This window comes from Oncorhynchus masou, chromosome 28 (genome assembly GCF_036934945.1).
Source record: "Oncorhynchus masou masou isolate Uvic2021 chromosome 28, UVic_Omas_1.1, whole genome shotgun sequence".
Lineage (NCBI taxonomy): Eukaryota > Metazoa > Chordata > Actinopteri > Salmoniformes > Salmonidae > Oncorhynchus > Oncorhynchus masou.
The window spans coordinates 85,317,604-85,339,090 of NC_088239.1; the positions used below are offsets into that span (position 1 = coordinate 85,317,604).

At 45.0% G+C, this 21,487-nt stretch overlaps 1 protein-coding gene across 1 annotated transcript in view; it reads right to left on the reverse strand.

Moving 5' to 3' along the window:
* Window positions 1-21,046, reverse strand: part of LOC135516933 (zinc finger CCHC domain-containing protein 24-like) — a 30,784-nt gene extending 9,738 nt beyond the window's left edge. Inside the window, exons 1-2 of the mRNA XM_064941001.1 lie at window positions 20,544-21,046; window positions 13,373-13,561 (exon numbers count right to left, since the gene is read on the reverse strand). Coding sequence (XP_064797073.1) covers window positions 13,373-13,561; window positions 20,544-20,897 — 543 coding nt within the window. The 5' untranslated portion in view covers window positions 20,898-21,046. The remainder of the gene's footprint in view (window positions 1-13,372; window positions 13,562-20,543) is intronic.
* Between the last annotated feature and the right edge of the window lie 441 nt (window positions 21,047-21,487).

Sequence of the window (21,487 nt, forward strand, 5' to 3'; positions counted from 1 at the left end):
GCTAACAGTCGGTATCTAAATAATATGTGTGAAATGCTTGATAGTGTTCGTGATGTAAACAGAGGTCTACTTTCTTGGGGACCTGAATATTGACTGGTTTTCATCAAGCTGTCCGCTCAAGAGGAAGCTTCTTACTGTAACCAGTGCCTGTAATCTGGTTCAGGTTTTAATCAACCTACCAGGGTGTTTACAAACACTACAGGAACAAGATCATCCACATGCATTGATCTCATTTTTACTAATACTGTAGAACTTTGTTCTAAAGCTGTATCCGTACCCATTGGATGCAGTGATCACAATATAGTGGCTATGTCCAGGAAAGACAAAGTTACAACAGCTGGGCCTAAAATGTTAAAAATATTTGTGTCTGATGTGATTTATAAGGAGCATTCAGATGCTGGTCTGATGTGATTAATGAGGAGCATCCAGACGCTGGTTTGATGTGATTAATGAGGAGCATCCAGACGCTGGTCTGATGTGATGAATGAGGAGCATCCAGACGCTGGTCTGATGTGATTAATGAGGAGCATCCAGACGCTGGTCTGATGTGATTAATGAGGAGCATCCAGACGCTGGTCTGATGTGATTAATGAGGAGCATCCAGACGCTGGTCTGATGTGATGAATGAGGAGCATCCAGACGCTGGTCTGATGTGATTAATGAGGAGCATCCAGACGCTGGTCTGATGTGATTAATGAGGAGCATCCAGACGCTGGTCTGATGTGATGAATGAGGAGCATCCAGACGCTGCGGTTGATGTGGTTAATGAGGAGCATCCAGACGCTGGTCTGATGTGATTAATGAGGAGCATCCAGATGCTGGTCTGATGTGATGAATGAGGAGCATCCAGATGCTGGTCTGATGTGATTAATGAGGAGCATCCAGACGCTGGTCTGATGTGATGAATGAGGAGCATCCAGATGCTGGTCTGATGTGATTAATGAGGAGCATCCAGACGCTGGTCTGATGTGATGAATGAGGAGCATCCAGACGCTGGTCTGATGTGATTAATGAGGAGCATCCAGACGCTGGTTTGATGTGATTAATGAGGAGCATCCAGACGCTGGTCTGATGTGATTAATGAGGAGCATCCAGACGCTGGTCTGATGTGGTTAATGAGGAGCATCCAGACGCTGGTCTGATGTGATTAATGAGGAGCATCCAGACGCTGGTCTGATGTGATTAATGAGGAGCATCCAGACGCTGGTCTGATGTGATTAATGAGGAGCATCCAGACGCTGGTCTGATGTGATTAATGAGGAGCATCCTGATGTGATTAATGAAGAGCATCGGACGCTGGTCTGATGTGATTAATGAGGAGCATCCAGACGCTGGTCTGATGTGATTAATGAGGAGCATCCAGACGCTGGTCTGATGTGATTAATGAGGAGCATCCAGACGCTGGTCTGATGTGATTAATGAGGAGCATCCAGACGCTGGTCTGATGTGATTAATGAGGAGCATCCAGACGCTGGTCTGATGTGATTAATGAGGAGCATCCAGACGCTGGTCTGATGTGATGAATGAGGAGCATCCAGACGCTGGTCTGATGTGATGAATGAGGAGCATCCAGACGCTGGTCTGATGTGATTAATGAGGAGCATCCAGACGCTGGTCTGATGTGATTAATGAGGAGCATCCAGACGCTGGTCTGATGTGATTAATGAGGAGCATCCAGACGCTGGTCTGATGTGATTAATGAGGAGCATCTGGTCAGACGCTGGTCTGATGTGATTAATGAGGAGCATCCAGACGCTGGTCTGATGTGATTAATGAGGAGCATCCAGACGCTGGTCTGATGTGATGAATGAGGAGCATCCAGACGCTGGTCTGATGTGTTAATGAGGAGCATCCAGACGCTGGTCTGATGTGATTAATGAGGAGCATCCAGACGCTGGTCTGATGTGATTAATGAGGAGCATCCAGACGCTGGTCTGATGTGATTAATGAGGAGCATCCAGACGCTGGTCTGATGTGATTAATGAGGAGCATCCAGACGCTGGTCTGATGTGATTAACGAGGAGCATCCAGACGCTGGTCTGATGTGATGAATGAGGAGCATCCAGACGCTGGTCTGATGTGATGAATGAGGAGCATCCAGACGCTGGTCTGATGTGATTAATGAGGAGCATCCAGACGCTGGTCTGATGTGATGAATGAGGAGCATCCAGATGCTGGTTTGATGTGATTAATGAGGAGCATCCAGACGGTCTGATGTGATTAATGAGGAGCATCCAGACGCTGGTCTGATGTGGTTAATGAGGAGCATCCAGACGCTGGTCTGATGTGGTTAATGAGGAGCATCCAGACGCTGGTCTGATGTGATGAATGAGGAGTATCCAGACGCTGGTCTGATGTGGTTAATGAGGAGCATCCAGACGCTGGTCTGATGTGATGAATGAGGAGCATCCAGACGCTGGTCTGATGTGATGAATGAGGAGCATCCAGACGCTGGTCTGATTAATGCATCAGACGCTGGTTGATGTGATTAAGGAGCATCCAGACGCTGGTCTGATGTGATTAATGAGGAGCATCCAGACGCTGGTCTGATGTGATTAATGAGGAGCATCCAGACGCTGGTCTGATGTGATTAATGAGGAGCATCCAGACGCTGGTCTGATGTGATTAATGAGGAGCATCCAGACGCTGGTCTGATGTGATGAATGAGGAGCATCCAGACGCTGGTCTGATGTGATTAATGAGGAGCATCCAGATGCTGCAGTTGATGAATTTATGAAATTGTTTCTTCCAATTATTGATAAACATGAACCTGTTAAGAAACTGACTGTTAGAACTATTAAGGCTCCATGGATCAATGAGGAATTGAAGAACTGAATGGTTGAAAGCGATGGGGCAAAAGGAAGTGGCTAATACTGTAAGTCTGGCTGCACATCTGACCGGTTGACTTACTGCAAACTGAGAAATTATGAGACTAAACTCAACAAAAAGAAGAAACTGTATTATGAAGTTAAGATCACTGTTCTAAAGAACAATGGAAAAACACTTTGGAGTACTTTAAATGAAATGATGGGCAGAAAGACATTCAACTCCATCTTTCATCCAATCAGATGGCTTATTCATCACAAAACCATTTGATGTTGCCAGTTATTTTAATTATTATTTAATTGGCAAAGTGGGCAAACTTAGGCAGGAAATGCCAACAATGAACAGTGAGTCATCGTATTCATGCATAAAAAAAAACAAATAATGAAAGAAGTTTACATTTTGTAAAGTTATTTTGGGAGAGGTAGAAAAAGTATTGTTAATGATCAATAATGACATACCTCCTGGCATTGACAACTTAGAGTCAGCTACCATCCTCAGCTTTCCATCTATCTGTCATATCTTTAGTCTGAGCCTAGACAAAAATCTTTGTCCTCAGGCCTGGAGGGAAGCCAAAGTCATTCCGCTACCTAAGAGTGGTAAAGTGGACTTTACTGGTTCTAACAGCCGACCTATCAGCTTGCTGCCAACTTTTAGCAAATTATTGGAAAAAATAGTTTGACCAAATACAATGCTATTTCTCTGTAATCAAATTAACAACAGACTTTCGGCATGCTTATAGAGAAGGGCACTCAACATGTACTGCACTGACACAAATGACTGATGATTGGTTGAAAGAAATTGATAATAAGAAGATTGTGGGAGCTGTACTGTTAGATTTCAGTGCAGCCTTTGATATCATTGACCATACCCTGTTATTGAGAAAAGGTGTATATGTTATTGCTTTTCAACCATATCGTGGATTCAGAGCGATCTATCTAATAGAACTCGAAGGGTTTTCTTTAATGGAACCGTCTCTAATGTCAAACAGGTAAAGTGTGGTGTACCACAGGGCAGCTCTCTAGGCCCTCTACTCTTTTCTATTTTTCCCAATGACCTGCCACTGGCATTAAACAAAGCCTGTGTGTCCATGTATGCTGATGATTCAACCATATACACATCAGCAACCACAGCTAATGAAGTCACTGAAACCCTTAACAAGGAGTTGCAGTCTGTTTTAGAATGGGTGGCCATTAATAAACTGGTGCTGAACATCTCTAAAACTAAGAGCATTGTATTTGTTAAAAATCATTCCCTAAGTTCGAGACCTTAGCTGAATCTGGTACTGAATGGTGTGGCTGTTGAACAAGTTGAAGAGATTAAATTACTTGCCGTTATTTTAGATTGTAAACTGTCATGGTCAAAACCTATAGATTTAATGGTTGTAAAGATGGGGAGAGGTCTGTCTGTAATAAAGAGATGCTCTGATTTTTTGACACAACACTCCAAAAAGCAAACTCCATTTTGGTCTAATCTTGATTATGGTCCAATTGTGTGGTCCAAGGAAAGACCTGGCCCAGAACAGAGCAACACGTAATCAGAAAGAATGGAGATCAACGTGGTGATTGTGATCAGGAAGAATGGAGATCAACGTGGTGATTGTGATCATGAAGAAACCACGCCATCTGTAGATGTGAATAAAAAGCATATTTTCATGGTGCTTAGAGTGTCTGTAGAGTAACATGCTGCACATGACGTCAGAGCTCAGTTTCTCCACTTCACAGCTCTGTATGTGTTTTGACTGACCGCTGTTCTGAACTAGAGCGCTGTGAGTGACAAGAAGATGTCCCCTCATCCCTCCAGCTGACTGGGAAACTGTTGTTGTCTGAGTGGAGGGGAACTGCTGTAAACCGAGAGGAGAAACTGTTGAACATGTGTTGTTGTCTGAGTGGAGGGGAACTGCTGTAAATCGAGAGGAGAAACTGTTGAACATGTGTTGTTGTCTGAGTGGAGGGGAACTGCTGTAAACCGAGAGGAGAAACTGTTGAACATGTGTTGTTGTCTGAGTGGAGGGGAACTGCTGTAAATCGAGAGGAGAAACTGTTGAACATGTGTTGTTGTCTGAGTGGAGGGGAACTGCTGTAAACCGAGAGGAGAAACTGTTGAACATGTGTTGTTGTCTGGGTGGAGGGGAACTGCTGTAAATCGAGAGGAGTCGATGAATTTTGAAAAAATGAGACATTGAGGATTATAATAAATACCTCATAAAATAAATACAGCTCTGATGTCATACAAACACTTCAAAACACATCATAAAACTCACGTCGTACACTGTGCCAGCGTTCAGGTCCACTACGTGTGATGCAGAGCTCTGCTAAATGACTTAAATGTAATGTAATGTACAGTTACCAGATGACACAACGTCATTGTTGTTCTGAACAGCCCTGTGTTTGTTTATTGTGAAGAAAGTTTGGCGCACGCACCTGAATGCGTCATAACTCCGTCCTATAGATGAAGACTATTCTTTGAGTTATACAAGTGCATTGAAATGACTAAGGAATTGTGAACACTTTTGGAGAAGTGTGTGTGTGTGTGTGTCCACTTGGAGACACCATTTAGTCCTCTCACTCAAACCGTTGTCATTTTCTTGTCTTATGTTGCACATACCACAACATTTTTCCAGGAATATTCCTATCATGTTACTGACTGTATCCAGAGTATTTTCAGATTTCATTATTTTAACAAATGTGAAAAGTACAGTACATGCACATCAAATCAACAGTGTAATGTTAGGATTCAGTCTTGTGCCAGGTGAACTATTGTGTCCTCACATTTGGTCTATCGCCACCGGGCACAGCCAGAAGAGGACTGGCCACCCCTCAGAGCCTGGTTCCTCTCTACCCAGTACAGCTAGAAGAGGACTGGCCACCCCTCATAGCCTGGTTCCTCTCTACCCGGCACAGCCAGAAGAGGACTGGCCACCCCTCATAGCCTGGTTCCTCTCTACCCGGCACAGCCAGAAGAGGACTGCCCACCCCTCATAGCCTGGTTCCTCTCTACCCGGCACAGCCAGAAGAGGACTGGCCACCCCTCATAGCCTGGTTCCTCTCTACCCGGCACAGCCAGAAGAGGACTGGCCACCCCTCATAGCCTGGTTCCTCTCTACCCGGCACAGCCAGAAGAGGACTGGCCACCCCTCATAGCCTGGTTCCTCTCTACCCGGCACAGCCAGAAGAGGACTGGCCCACCCCTCATAGCCTGGTTCCTCTCTACCCGGTACAGCCAGAAGAGGACTGGCCACCCCTCATAGCCTGGTTCCTCTCTAGGTTTCTTTCTATGTTTTGTCCTTTTTTATAGGGAGATGTTCCCTAGCCACTGTGCTTCTACACCTGCATTGCTTGCTGTTTGGGGTTTTAGGCTGGGTTTCTGTACAGCACTTAGAGAAATCAGCTGATGTAAGAAGGGCTTTATGAATAAATTTCATTTGATAATGATGTTCCCATAATCTCCAAAACTGTTCCCTTTTCAATTACTACCATGGATATGCTTTCCATATTTCATCCTTCAGGAACATCTCAATTCAGCCCTATCCATAGAGGCCAATTCCCACGAGTGTAAAATGTTAATTACACTTGTCTGGTACATTCCTACATAATTATAGATATGGAAATAAAAATAGAAAATAATCCAAATGACATAAATAGCCGACAATTACGTCTGTTTTATGAGCTGTTCATTCCCAGTCTGCATCTCAAACACATCTCGGGCATATTTTGGGTTTTTTTCAACCAGACATTTCTGACTGATCACTGCCTTTTTTTTAAAGGCACTTAGGACTATATCTGAGAGAGCCCTCTGACTTTCTCAGAGGAAAATAAATAGAAACCACAGTGATGACTAAATCTCAGTCATGTTTTGGACACTTGCCGATTTCTGACTAATCACAGGCCTTCAGATCTCTGGCTTTCTCATAGAAGGATGAAATGATTTCATGACTTGGTAACTATAGAACACACACATACATATATATATATATAGCTGCTGAGTGAACAATACAGCCGTGGCTCTCTGACCTCTCTGTCCACGACGCCTTTAAAGAAACAAGAGTCCTTATGTAGCCGCGGCATGTTCCCACTCCCGCGGCATGTTACAGGCCAGCCCAGACTCGCGGCATGTTCCCACTCCCATCTTCTCAGCATGTTCATGGCTCAGCATGTTGATGGCATGTTCCCACTCCCGCGGCATGTTCCCACTCCCGCGGCATGTTCCCACTCCCGCGGCATGTTCCCACTCCCGCGGCATGTTCCCACTCCCGCGGCATGTTCCCATGTATCAAATGGTGAGTTTTACATAGCCTAAGAAGGTTCTGTTTTTCAGTAGGCCTAGAGTAATTATAGAGTGTGTGTGTTATTATTAGTTAACACTAGATACTCTATGGATACTTACAGATTAAACCAGCGTTTGATGAATTGACTGTAGAACATTCTTTCTGAAAACACCTTGGGACAGTTGTATTGCTCTGTCAACTGAAGTGATTTTCATTGCGGGTAGTAGCCAAGCAGTCAGTAAATCCACACAGTACATATAGACTTCATACACAATACCACAGTCCTCAACTTCCCAAGAACAAAAAGCAGTGTTCATTAGTTCCAGCCACAGCTTCATTAGTTTGCACACCCTCGCACACACATAACACACACACATACCACACACACCACACATACCATACACACCACACATGCCATACACACCACACATACCATACACACCACACACCACACATACCATACACACCCACATACCATACACATACCACACACGCTCTTGTACAGCTAACCTTGTGGGGACACAATTCAGTCCCATTGGAAATCCTAAACCCCCTGGAAATAATCTGACCTTGTGGGGACTAACAACCCCCCCCACACACACACACACACACGATTCCCAACCAGGCCAGCATAAAGTGTTTCCAGACTGCAGCACATTAAAAGGGGCGTGTCTCTGCTAGAAGGGAGGCATTACTATCTCTCTGTTTCCCCTGACATCTTCTCAGTCTCATGGGACATGGCTGGTGTATGTCCTCAGCATGTTGATGTAGCATCTACCGTTCCAATGCTCCATGGGACATGGCTGGTGTATGTCCTCAGCATGTTGATGTAGCATCTACCGTTCCAATGCTCCATGGGACATGGCTGGTGTATGTCCTCAGCATGTTGATGCATCTAGCAATCCATGGGACATGGCTGGTGTCCTCAGCGCATCTTCCAATGCTCCATGGGACATGGCTGGTGTCCTCAGCATGTTGATGTAGCATCTACCGTTCCAATGCTCCATGGGACATGGCTGGTGTCCTCAGCATGTTGATGTAGCATCTACCGTTCCAATGCTCCATGGGACATGGCTGGTGTATGTCCTCAGCATGTTGATGTAGCATCTACCGTTCCAATGCTCCATGGGACATGGCTGGTGTCCTCAGCATGTTGATGTAGCATCTACCGTTCCAATGCTCCATGGGACATGGCTGGTGTATGTCCTCAGCATGTTGATGTAGCATCTACCGTTCCAATGCTCCATGGGACATGGCTGGTGTATGTCCTCAGCATGTTGATGTAGCATCTACCGTTCCAATGCTCCATGGGACATGGCTGGTGTATGTCCTCAGCATGTTGATGTCCTCAGCATGTTGATGTAGCATCTACCGTTCCAATGCTCCATGGGACATGGCTGGTGTCCTCAGCATGTTGATGTAGCATCTACCGTTCCAATGCTCCATGGGACATGGCTGGTGTCCTCAGCATGTTGATGTAGCATCTACCGTTCCAATGCTCCATGGGACGGTAAAAGTTGTCAGGGGATACTCAGAATGTTGTCAACAGCATGTTGACGTAGCATCTACCATTCCAATGCATAGGGTAGCATGGATTATATTTATAAATTGTTGTAAACATTTTGACTGGCTGTAAATTGATTCTTAGAAGTCTTGGTTTTCTGACAGTTTTTTCCCCAGATAATGACATTAGATGACATTTACATTTTGACACAGTCATTTTAGTTAATTTATTTGCTATTTGACAAGGATTTGTCTCACATTCAAAAGCACTGAGGTTAAAGACAACATGAAACCATTGACATACAAACATGGCCGAGACTGAGGGAGGACTGAAACCAACAGGTCCACTGACTAAACTGTTTTCCAGATTTCGGATTTGCCCCATTTTTCTGCTTTTCCCCTCCAGTTTTTTCACACTTCTGTAACAGGAAAAACAACCAAATTGGATTTGATGTGGTTTAAGCATTGTTGTGAACACATCAAGGGGAAGACTTGAGGTCTGGGAAAAATCGAAGAAGCTTTCATTTGAGTGTAGTTGTCCTTTAATTCAGTGTGCATGTCCTGCACTGTTTGGTTAGCGGCGTTTCTATATTACTACATAATATTATTATATATTTCTATAGCTCAGTAAGAGCACATGTAATAAGTTCACAAATCAAATGCCCGCTGGACAGCGACAAATGAGTATATTCATCTTTATTTATTGTAATTGAAATGAGTTTGTAACAATGAACTGTTTCGTTAGATTACATAGCTACCTCAAATCGTTATTTCAAATCATTTCAGCGACTTCAGTTATAGCTAGCTAGCGGTTAAATAAAAATCCATCGAGAAACAACCACATCTCAGAATCACGTCATGAGAAAATGAAAAAAGAAGCATAATAATATGAAGCTACCACCTTTTGGATTTGCCATTTTGTATTGAAGGACTTCTCCTTTTTTACTTTATTAAATACACCGTCTTAAGTACTGCTGTCCTCATCTTCTGGGTGACAAAACTGTTTTCCCGGAGACCCACACACCTGATAACATTTCACTCATGAGAAAATAGTATAATTTGAAGGTAAATAGAGTATTTCTGTCCTCATCCAGGTGACAAAACATTTCCCAACACACCTGATAACTTTAACATTTCCAGCAGATATGAGGCACCAACAGCAACATCTCCAGCAATGAACCAATGGTCCTTCAGCTCAGGGAGCAGCTACACTATTCACAGCCCTGTGTAATGTAATTACATTAGTATAGTAGTGTTTTAATGTTGGACTTTTTGAAACTTCATGTATTTGTATTTTTTTTTTAAATGTAGAAATAAAATGGTTGTAAACTTTCTTTCATGTTTATTTGTTGTAGCTGTTAGTGATGATTCCCCTAAGCGTTGATACATTTGTGTTTCCCATCATTTAGCCTTTACTTGTGTTATGAACGATCAAATGGGTCTGACTTTTAGAGCAAGTACAGCGTCATGTGGATGAGTCTGTGGATGAGTCTATGGATGAGTCTATGGATGAGTCTATGGATGAGTCTATGGATGAGTCTATGGATGAGTCTATGGATGAGTCTATGGATGAGTCTATGGATGAGTCTATGGATGAGTCTATGGATGAGTCTATGGATGAGTCTATGGATGAGTCTATGGATGAGTCTATGGATGAGTCTATGGATGAGTCTATGGATGAGTCTATGGATGAGTCTATGGATGACCGAAGGTGTGTCATTTCAAAATAAGTATTACAGGACAACTAAAGTGTCAATAAATAGGTCATTAACGTTCTGCTGATTTTATGAACAGCCACAAAGTCATAATTATGGCTATTTCCACAATTTCTCTTCTTAAAAGTAGCTTTTTTACACCTAACGATAACGAATGAAAGCCAAATTGGATGCGTTTTGTCCACCAGACCTTCCGTGCACCCTACTTCAACTTGTTGCACCTGTCAGGTCTCGTCTCCTCTACCCTGTTCGTCTCTCAACCTCGCTGTTCAAATCAGTTGGCTCTTGGCACTTCATGCTTTAGAGGTTTTGATTTTGTTTTCAATGGATATCTTCAGGCTGTTTATGTCCCTCGTTTCCTCTCATATCACAGACCAGCAAGCTACTTGTTTTCACAACATTTCCTGGGCTGGAGGGCATCTCTCCAGGAACAGGGTTGGAGAGCCCTGATATAAACCTACAGGAGGGTATCTCTCCAGGAACAGGGATGGAGAGCCCTGATATAAACCTACAGGAGGGCATCTCTCCAGGAACAGGGATGGAGAGCCCTGATATAAACCTACAGGAGGGTACCTCTCCAGGAACAGGGTTGGAGAGCCCTGATATAAACCTACAGGAGGGTATCTCTCCAGGAACAGGGTTGGAGAGCCCTGATATAAACCTACAGGAGGGTATCTCTCCAGGAACAGGGTTGGAGAGTCCTGATATAAACCTACAGGAGGGTACCTCTCCAGGAACAGGGTTGGAGAGCCCTGATATAAACCTACAGGAGGGTATCTCTCCAGGAACAGGGTTGGAGAGCCCTGATATAAACCTACAGGAGGGCACCTCTCCAGGAACAGGGTTGGAGAGCCCTGATATAAACCTACAGGAGGGTACCTCTCCAGGAACAGGGTTGGAGAGCCCTGATATAAACCTACAGGAGGGCATCTCTCCAGGAACAGGGTTGGAGAGCCCTGATATAAACCTACAGGAGGGTACCTCTCCAGGAACAGGGTTGGAGAGCCCTGATATAAACCTACAGGAGGGCATCTCTCCAGGAACAGGGTTGGAGAGCCCTGATATAAACCTACAGGAGGGCACCTCTCCAGGAACAGGGTTGGAGAGCCCTGATATAAACCTACAGGAGGGTACCTCTCCAGGAACAGGGTTGGAGAGCCCTGATATAAACCTACAGGAGGGCATCTCTCCAGGAACAGGGTTGGAGAGCCCTGATATAAACCTACAGGAGGGCATCTCTCCAGGAACAGGGTTGGAGAGTCCTGATATAAACCTACAGGAGGGTATCTCTCCAGGAACAGGGTTGGAGAGTCCTGATATAAACCTACAGGAGGGTACCTCTCCAGGAACAGGGTTGGAGAGCCCTGATATAAACCTACAGGAGGGTATCTCTCCAGGAACAGGGTTGGAGAGCCCTGATATAAACCTACAGGAGGGCACCTCTCCAGGAACAGGGTTGGAGAGCCCTGATATAAACCTACAGGAGGGTACCTCTCCAGGAACAGGGTTGGAGAGCCCTGATATAAACCTACAGGAGGGTATCTCTCCAGGAACAGGGTTGGAGAGCCCTGATATAAACCTACAGGAGGGTACCTCTCCAGGAACAGGGTTGGAGAGCCCTGATATAAACCTACAGGAGGGCATCTCTCCAGGAACAGGGTTGGAGAGCCCTGATATAAACCTACAGGAGGGCATCTCTCCAGGAACAGGGTTGGAGAGCCCTGATATAAACCTACAGGAGGGTATCTCTCCAGGAACAGGGATGGAGAGCCCTGATATAAACCTACAGGAGGGTATCTCTCCAGGAACAGGGTTGGAGAGTCCTGATGTAAACCTACAGGAGGGTATCTCTCCAGGAACAGGGATGGAGAGCCCTGATATAAACCTACAGGAGGGTATCTCTCCAGGAACAGGGTTGGAGAGCCCTGATATAATCCTACAGGAGGGTACCTCTCCAGGAACAGGGTTGGAGAGCCCTGATATAAACCTACAGGAGGGTACCTCTCCAGGAACAGGGTTGGAGAGCCCTGATATAAACCTACAGGAGGGTATCTCTCCAGGAACAGGGTTGAAGAACCCTGGACTAGATATACACTACTGTTCAAAAGTTTGGGGTCACAAATTTCCTTGTCTTTGAAGGAAAAGCACATTTTTTTTGTTGATCATTAGAAAACCCTTTTGCAATTATGTTAGCACAGCTGAAAACTGTTGTCTGATTAAAGAAGCAATAAAACTGGCCTTTAGACTCGTCGAGTATCTGGAGCATCAGCATTACAGGCTCAAAACGGCCAGAAACAAATCACTTTCTTCTGAAACTCAGTCTATTCTTGTCTGAGAAATGAAGGCTATTCTATGCGAGAAATTGGCAAGAAACTGAAGATCTCATACAATGCTGTGTACTACTCCCTTCACAACCCCCGTACTTTATCACAGAGTTTTAGATCTTATTAATGATGGTTTAGTTGAATGGATATAGAAGTCCTAAAACTCTAGAACCCCCATACTTCATCAGAGTTTTAGATCTTAATGATGGTTTAGTGGAATGGATATAGAAGTCCTAAAACTCTAGAACCCCCGTACTTCATCAGAGTTTTAGATCTTAATGATGGTTTAGTGGAATGGATATAGAAGTCCTAAAACTCTAGAACCCCCGTAATTCATCAGAGTTTTAGCTCTTATCAGAAACATGATATCAGCGTGTGTGAGCTCTTCAGATTCATTGTGATTTTGAGTCTTGTAACATCAAGTGACATTACTATTGACAAACCATTAATACTGCTTAGTTATGTAACCGCTAACCATCTTTCCTCAACAGTTCATCATTAGGCATTTGTTTTCAAAGCAGACCAAGGTGTCTGCACTGTACTGTACTGTAGCTGGTTTGCTTCAGAAGGGCCCATGCCCGGCTCACCTGAGAGGAGTGTGTGTGTGTGTGTGGAGGGGCCATGCCCGGCTCACCTGAGGGTAGTCATTGATGGCGTGTATGTGTGAAGGGGCCATGCCCGGCTCACCTGAGGGTAGTCATTGATGGCGTGTATGTGTGAAGGGGCCATGCCCAGCTCACCTGAGGGCAGTCTTTGATGTAGTGTCCTTTGTTGAAGCAGAGATGGCACAGGTAGTTGGGCGGCGGTTGCTTGCTGGATTTGCGTGGCTCAGAGGAGACGGAGAGGTCAGAGAAGTGGTCTGTCAGAGAACTCAGGCCGTCTATGATGTTGTTGAGTGAGGAACTTTTATACAAGTTGCTGTTTAAGGCCTGCGGATAAGAAACGGTGCTCTAGTCAATCCATAGCACTGAACATCCTCTTTATAGCGACAAAGGCAATGTGGTCGAGGAGACCGCGTTCACGGTAAACGCTGCATAATGACCTTTACATTTTTACACAGATCTTCAGCGATACTTCTGAGATACAGATTGAATAGAGCCCTGAGAAGAATATGGGAATATAATTCATAAAGTCAATAAAATAATGGGAAAGAATCTAGTCTTTCTGAAAACATCAACTACAGATGAGCCTGTCTCTAACACAGAGTGAATAACACATGGTTTAGAGCATGTTAAAGGCCCGATCTGGGATATTAGACACATTCCTGTTCTTTTAAGGTCAAACATTGAGATTTTTGCCCTTCAATGAGGCTTCCAGAAGTGTAAATTGCACAGAATATATATTTGCAGTATGTTAGCTTACCATGATCAACAGGAATGACATTTCCTCTCACGGGTGGCAAATGAGATCTATCTGAAAGCCATGCCTCTAATAAACCACGCCTCCTGAAAATCACCTAAGGATTACGATTGGTCAACCCAGCATGAGAGAATAAAAGACCCAGCTGATTGGTCAACCCAGCATGAGAGAATAAAAGACCCAGCTGATAGGTCAACCCAGCATGAGAGAATAAAAGACCCAGCTGATAGGTCAACCCAGCATGAGAGAATAAAAGACCCAGCTGATAGGTCAACCCAGCATGAGAGAATAAAAGACCCAGCTGATAGGTCAACCCAGCATGAGAGAATAAAAGACCCAGCTGATAGGTCAACCCAGCATGAGAGAATAAAAACCCAGCTGATAGGTCAACCCAGCATGAGAGAATAAAAGACCCAGCTGATAGGTCAACCCAGCATGAGAGAATAAAAGACCCAGCTGATAGGTCAACCCAGCATGAGAGAATAAAAGACCCAGCTGATAGGTCAACCCAGCATGAGAGAATAAAAGACCCAGCTGATAGGTCAACCCAGCATGAGAGAATAAAAGACCCAGCTGATAGGTCAACCCAGCATGAGAGAATAAAAGACCCAGCTGATAGGTCAACCCAGCATGAGAGAATAAAAGACCCAGCTGATAGGTTAAATTAGCTCATGTTTGGGTAATCCCAACAACCCAGCATGAGAGAATAAAAGACCCAGTTGATGGTTAAATTAGCTCATGTTTGGGTAATCCCAACAACCCAACTGGCTGGATCAAGACATCCCAGTGTGTGTTCTGTCCAATATTTACCCAGCACTGGGTTACCAAAGAACCCAATGTGGGTTGTTTTTAACACAGCAATCATGTTTTTAAAAAGCTGTAAGGGGCCTTATTCAAGGTGCCAAACCTCCCCTGGCAACCCACTGACAGAACAGTCTCAACACACACCAGGCACTATGTACAAGAGGGGGTCATTCAGATCCCTTGTTGATGCTACATGGAACCTTCCCTAAGGTTCTATAAAGAACCATACTCCCCAGGTTCTAAATGGAATCTGTATGGTGCTATAAAGAACCCTTTTCCCTAAGGTTCTATAAAGAACCATACTCTCAGGTTCTAAATGGAATGACCCAGTCAACAGTTCTAAAACCCTTCCCTAAGGTTCTATAAAGAACCATACTCCTCAGGTTCTAAATGAAATCTGTATTGTGCTAAAAAGAACCCTTTTCCACTGACCTCGTCAACAGTTCTCAAACCACTGACCCAGTCAACAGTTCTCAAACCACTGACCCAGTCAACAGTTCTCAAACCACTGACCCAGTCAACAGACCACTGACCTCATCAACAGTTCTCAAACCACTGACCTCATCAACAGTTCTCAAACCACTGACCCAGTCAACAGTTCTCAAACCACTGACCCAGTCAACAGACCACTGACCCAGTCAACAGTTCTCAAACCACTGACCCAGTCAACAGTTCTCAAACCACTGACCCAGTCAACAGACCACTGACCCAGTCAACAGTTCTCAAACCACTGACCCAGTCAACAGACCACTGACCCAGTCAACAGTTCTCAAACCACTGACCCAGTCAACAGTTCTCAAACCACTGACCCAGTCAACAGTTCTCAAACCACTGACCTCGTCAACAGTTCTCAAACCACTGACCTCGTCAACAGTTCTCAAACCACTGACCCAGTCAACAGTTCTCAAACCACTGACCCAGTCAACAGTTCTCAAACCACTGACCCAGTCAACAGTTCTCAAACCACTGACCCAGTCAACAGTTCTCAAACCACTGACCCAGTCAACAGTTCTCAAACCACTGACCCAGTCAACAGTTCTCAAACCACTGACCCAGTCAACAGTTCTCAAACCACTGACCTCGTCAACAGTTCTCAAACCACTGACCTCGTCAACAGTTCTCAAACCACTGACCTCGTCAACAGTTCTCAAACCACTGACCTCGTCAACAGTTCTCAATTGATACAAGGCCATACATGAGTCTTCCACAAGACACCATCCCTAGCCATTGTCATATTTAACATGTAATGACATAACACAATAGATTGAAAACACTGGAATGACACTTTCACCACGCCCTACTATTGTAAGTAGCCTCCGCCCCTACATTTTAATTGACACTAAAAGATCCAAGGACCCTTTTGTGAACTGCAAAGAACCATGTAAGGACTCAAATGGTTATTTGAGTCATTGTGGTTCCACATAGAACTATCACCTATTCCAAAGAACCCTTGAGGAAACCTCTTTTCCTAGTGTGTATTACAGCCTACATGTACAGTATGGTGGAGCTAGGGGTTTACTGTACAGTATGGTGGAGCTAGGGGTTTACTGTACAGTATGGTGGAGCTAGGGGTTAACTGTACAGTATGGTGGAGCTAGGGGTTTACTGTACAGTATGGTGGAGCTAGGGGTTTACTGTACAGTATGGTGGAGCTAGGGGTTTACTGTACAGTATGGTGGAGCTAGGGGTTTACTGTACAGTATGGTGGAGCTAGGGGTTTACTGTACAGTATGGTGGAGCTAGGGGTTTACTGTACAGTATGGTGGAGCTAGGGGTTTACTGTACAGTATGGTGGAGCTGGGGGTTTACTGTACAGTATGGTGGAGCTAGGGGTTTACTGTACAGTATGGTGGAGCTAGGGGTTTACTGTACAGTATGGTGGAGCTAGGGGTTTACTGTACAGTATGGTGGAGCTTTACTGTACAGTATGGTGGAGCTAGGGGTTTACTGTACAGTATGGTGGAGCTGGGGTTTACTGTACAGTATGGTGGAGCTAGGGGTTTACTGTACAGTATGGTGGAGCTAGGGGTTTACTGTACAGTATGGTGGAGCTAGGGGTTTACTGTACAGTATGGTGGAGCTAGGGGTTTACTGTACAGTATGGTGGAGCTAGGGGTTTACTGTACAGTATGGTGGAGCTTGGGGTTTACTGTACAGTATGGTGGAGCTAGGGGTTTACTGTACAGTATGGTGGAGCTACAGTATGGTGGAGCTAGGGTTTACTGTACAGTATGGTGGAGCTAGGGGTTTACTGTACAGTATGGTGGAGCTACTGTACAGTATGGTGGAGCTAGGGGTTTACTGTACAGTATGGTGGAGCTAGGGGTTTACTGTACAGTATGGTGGAGCTAGGGGTTTACTGTACAGTATGGTGGAGCTAGGGGTTTACTGTACAGTATGGTGGAGCTAGGGGTTTACTGTACAGTATGGTGGAGCTGGGGTTTACTGTACAGTATGGTGGAGCTTGGGGTTTACTGTACAGTATGGTGGAGCTAGGGGTTTACTGTACAGCTAGGGTTTACTGTACAGTATGGTGGAGCTAGGGGTTTACTGTACAGTATGGTGGAGCTAGGGGTTTACTGTACAGTATGGTGGAGCTAGGGGTTTACTGTACAGTATGGTGGAGCTAGGGGTTTACTGTACAGTATGGTGGAGCTTGGGGTTTACTGTACAGTATGGTGGAGCTACTGTACAGTATGGTGGAGCTTGGTGTTTACTGTACAGTATGGTGGAGCTTGGGGTTTACTGTGCAGTATGGTGGAGCTAGGGGTTTACTGTACAGTATGGTGGAGCTAGGGGTTTACTGTGCAGTATGGTGGAGCTTGGGGTTTACTGTACAGTATGGTGGAGCTTGGGGTTTACTGTACAGTATGGTGGAGCTACTGTACAGTATGGTGGAGCTTGGGGTTTACTGTACAGTATGGTGGAGCTAGGGGTTTACTGTACAGTATGGTGGTGGGTTTACTGTACAGTATGGTGGTTTACTGTACAGTATGGTGGAGCTAGGAGTTTACTGTACAGTATGGTGGAGCTAGGGGTTTACTGTACAGTATGGTGGAGCTACTGTACAGTATGGTGGAGCTACTGTACAGTATGGTGGAGCTTGGGGTTTACTGTACAGTATGGTGGAGCTAGGGGTTTACTGTACAGTATGGTGGAGCTAGGGGTTTACTGTACAGTATGGTGGAGCTAGGGGTTTACTGTACAGTATGGTGGAGCTAGGGGTTTACTGTACAGTATGGTGGAGCTTGGGGTTTACTGTACAGTATGGTGGAGCTAGGGGTTTACTGTACAGTATGGTGGAGCTAGGGGTTTACTGTACAGTATGGTGGAGCTAGGGGTTTACTGTACAGTATGGTGGAGCTAGGGGTTTACTGTACAGTATGGTGGAGCTAGGGGTTTACTGTACAGTATGGTGGAGCTAGGGGTTTACTGTACAGTATGGTGGAGCTATGGGGTTTACTGTACAGTATGGTGGAGCTAGGGGTTTACTGTACAGTATGGTGGAGCTAGGGGTTTACTGTACAGTATGGTGGAGCTAGGGGTTTACTGTACAGTATGGTGGAGCTAGGGGTTTACTGTACAGTATGGTGGAGCTAGGGGTTTACTGTACAGTATGGTGGAGCTAGGGGTTTACTGTACAGTATGGTGGAGCTAGGGGTTTACTGTACAGTATGGTGGAGCTAGGGGTTTACTGTACAGTATGGTGGAGCTAGGGGTTTACTGTACAGTATGGTGGAGCTTGGGGTTTACTGTACAGTATGGTGGAGCTTGGGGTTTACTGTACAGTATGGTGGAGCTAGGGGTTTACTGTACAGTATGGTGGAGCTAGGGGTTTACTGTACAGTATGGTGGAGCTAGGGGTTTACTGTACAGTATGGTGGAGCTAGGGGTTTACTGTACAGTATGGTGGAGCTAGGGGTTTACTGTACAGTATGGTGGAGCTAGGGTTTACTGTACAGTATGGTGGAGCTGGGGTTTACTGTACAGTATGGTGGAGCTAGGGGTTTACTGTACAGTATGGTGGAGCTAGGGGTTTACTGTACAGTATGGTGGAGCTAGGGGTTTACTGTACAGTATGGTGGAGCTAGGGGTTTACTGTACAGTATGGTGGAGCTAGGGGTTTACTGTACAGTATGGTGGAGCTACTGTACAGTATGGTGGAGCTAGGGGTTTACTGTACAGTATGGTGGAGCTAGGGGTTTACTGTACAGTATGGTGGAGCTAGGGGTTTACTGTACAGTATGGTGGAGCTAGGGGTTTACTGTACAGTATGGTGGAGCTAGGGGTTTACTGTACAGTATGGTGGAGCTAGGGGTTTACTGTACAGTATGGTGGAGCTAGGGGTTTACTGTACAGTATGGTGGAGCTAGGGGTTTACTGTACAGTATGGTGGAGCTAGGGGTTTACTGTACAGTATGGTGGAGCTAGGGGTTTACTGTACAGTATGGTGGAGCTAGGGGTTTACTGTACAGTATGGTGGAGCTAGGGGTTTACTGTACAGTATGGTGGAGCTAGGGGTTTACTGTACAGTATGGTGGAGCTAGGGGTTTACTGTACAGTATGGTGGAGCTAGGGTTTACTGTACAGTATGGTGGAGCTAGGGGTTTACTGTACAGTATGGTGGAGCTAGGGGTTTACTGTACAGTATGGTGGAGCTAGGGGTTTACTGTACAGTATGGTGGAGCTAGGGGTTTACTGTACAGTATGGTGGAGCTAGGGGTTTACTGTACAGTATGGTGGAGCTAGGGGTTTACTGTACAGTATGGTGGAGCTAGGGGTTTACTGTACAGTATGGTGGAGCTAGGGTTTACTGTACAGTATGGTGGAGCTAGGGGTTTACTGTACAGTATGGTGGAGCTAGGGGTTTACTGTACAGTATGGTGGAGCTGGGGGTTTACTGTACAGTATGGTGGAGCTAGGGGTTTACTGTACAGTATGGTGGAGCTAGGGTTTACTGTACAGTATGGTGGAGCTAGGGGTTTACTGTACAGTATGGTGGAGCTAGGGGTTTACTGTACAGTATGGTGGAGCTAGGGGTTTACTGTACAGTATGGTGGAGCTAGGGGTTTACTGTACAGTATGGTGGAGCTATGCAGGGGTTTACTGTACAGTATGGTGGAGCTAGGGGTTTACTGTACAGTATGGTGGAGCTATCTGGGGTTTACTGTACAGTATGGTGGAGCTTAGCCTCGGGGGTTTACTGTACAGTATGGTGGGGCTAGGGGTTTACTGTACAGTATGGTGGAGCTAGGTATTGGGGGTTTACTGTACAGTATGGTGGGAGCTAGGGGTTTACTGTACAGTATGGTGGAGCTAGGGGTTTACTGTACAGTATGGTGGAGCTAGGGGTTTACTGTACAGTATGGTGGAGCTAGGGGTTTACTGTACAGTATGGTGGAGCTAGGGGTTTACTGTACAGTATGGTGGCACATTGGATTGGTACCCTTGCTGAAAATGGGAAGGTAATATTCATAGCCCTATATGGGATGAGTACAATAACTTATTAGAATCAAAAACCAAATGATATAAGAAGATATTTGTGCATGCTTCAAGTGAATGTGCAGGCATATGCAGCGTTTGTGTTAATTATAACATTGTCATTCACATGATTAAACCTCCTTTTTTCTCAAGTTTGTTCCATGTATGACATAATACATTACTGGATTCAGTTTTTAATACAAGTTCTTTGGCATGACATGATGGAATTCTTACAAATAACATATCTGAAGTGAAATACAATTCTACCTCATTCCTCTGAAGTTGCACGAAGTTGATGAGATAGTTGGAGTTGAGCGCAGTGCTCAGGTCGACAGCAGCCTCGGACCGCTGTTTGTTGTTCCGGTCGCGTGGAGAACTGTCCGATTCCGTTCGGAACGCATCGAAGGTATTGGTTTGTTGCGTGTCATGTAGTGACGTGTAAAGCCAGTTCAGTAGTTTTGCTGGTTGGTACACAGAGGTACCCGTGTCAATGGCAGACATCATGTCGATCTTTGGAAGAGGAACACACAGCGCGTCTTGGAGTTGAAGCGCCACCGTATTTTTTTTTGTGTGCAGAAGTAGCCAAACCAAATCACAAAAAAATAATTTTTTGTTTATCATTCGACCCCTTCAACCTGATAAACAAATAAATCCTTGCATTCACCTCACATAGCTATATGGGACTCCAATCCCTGGTTTATGGTCACGGGAGAACCGTAGTGAAGGCATGACAGGGCGAAAAGTTTGTGTCAGTCAAAAACATGTGTGGACTCCCTTCCAGTACTACTGTCACAGCAGGACACGGCAGGGATGAGCTCATTGCATATTTTCTCTCGGTCATTGGAGTGCGTCATTACGAATGTAGGAGGTCCGATGCTTGGAGCGCTTCAGTGAGTATGGAAGGATATGAATGGCCAATTACTGAGGAATTAGTTTCCAAATGGCAGTAATACTGGTAAAACAATACCAGTACTAAAGTAGTAATACAATTAAGTCAATTAATTTGTTGTAAGTCTGTTAGCCTAATCACGCATTTCATATTCATACACCCCTCGAAATTAACATTCAATTGTGTGTATCTTGAGTGGCACAGTAAGTGTTTGGATGTTAAATAACGAGACAGAGGCATTGATGCGAGTAACCAGTCTTGTTCAGTACATTGCAATACCTCCGTGTATCTCAAGCACACCGGTAAAAACACTGGAGTTGCA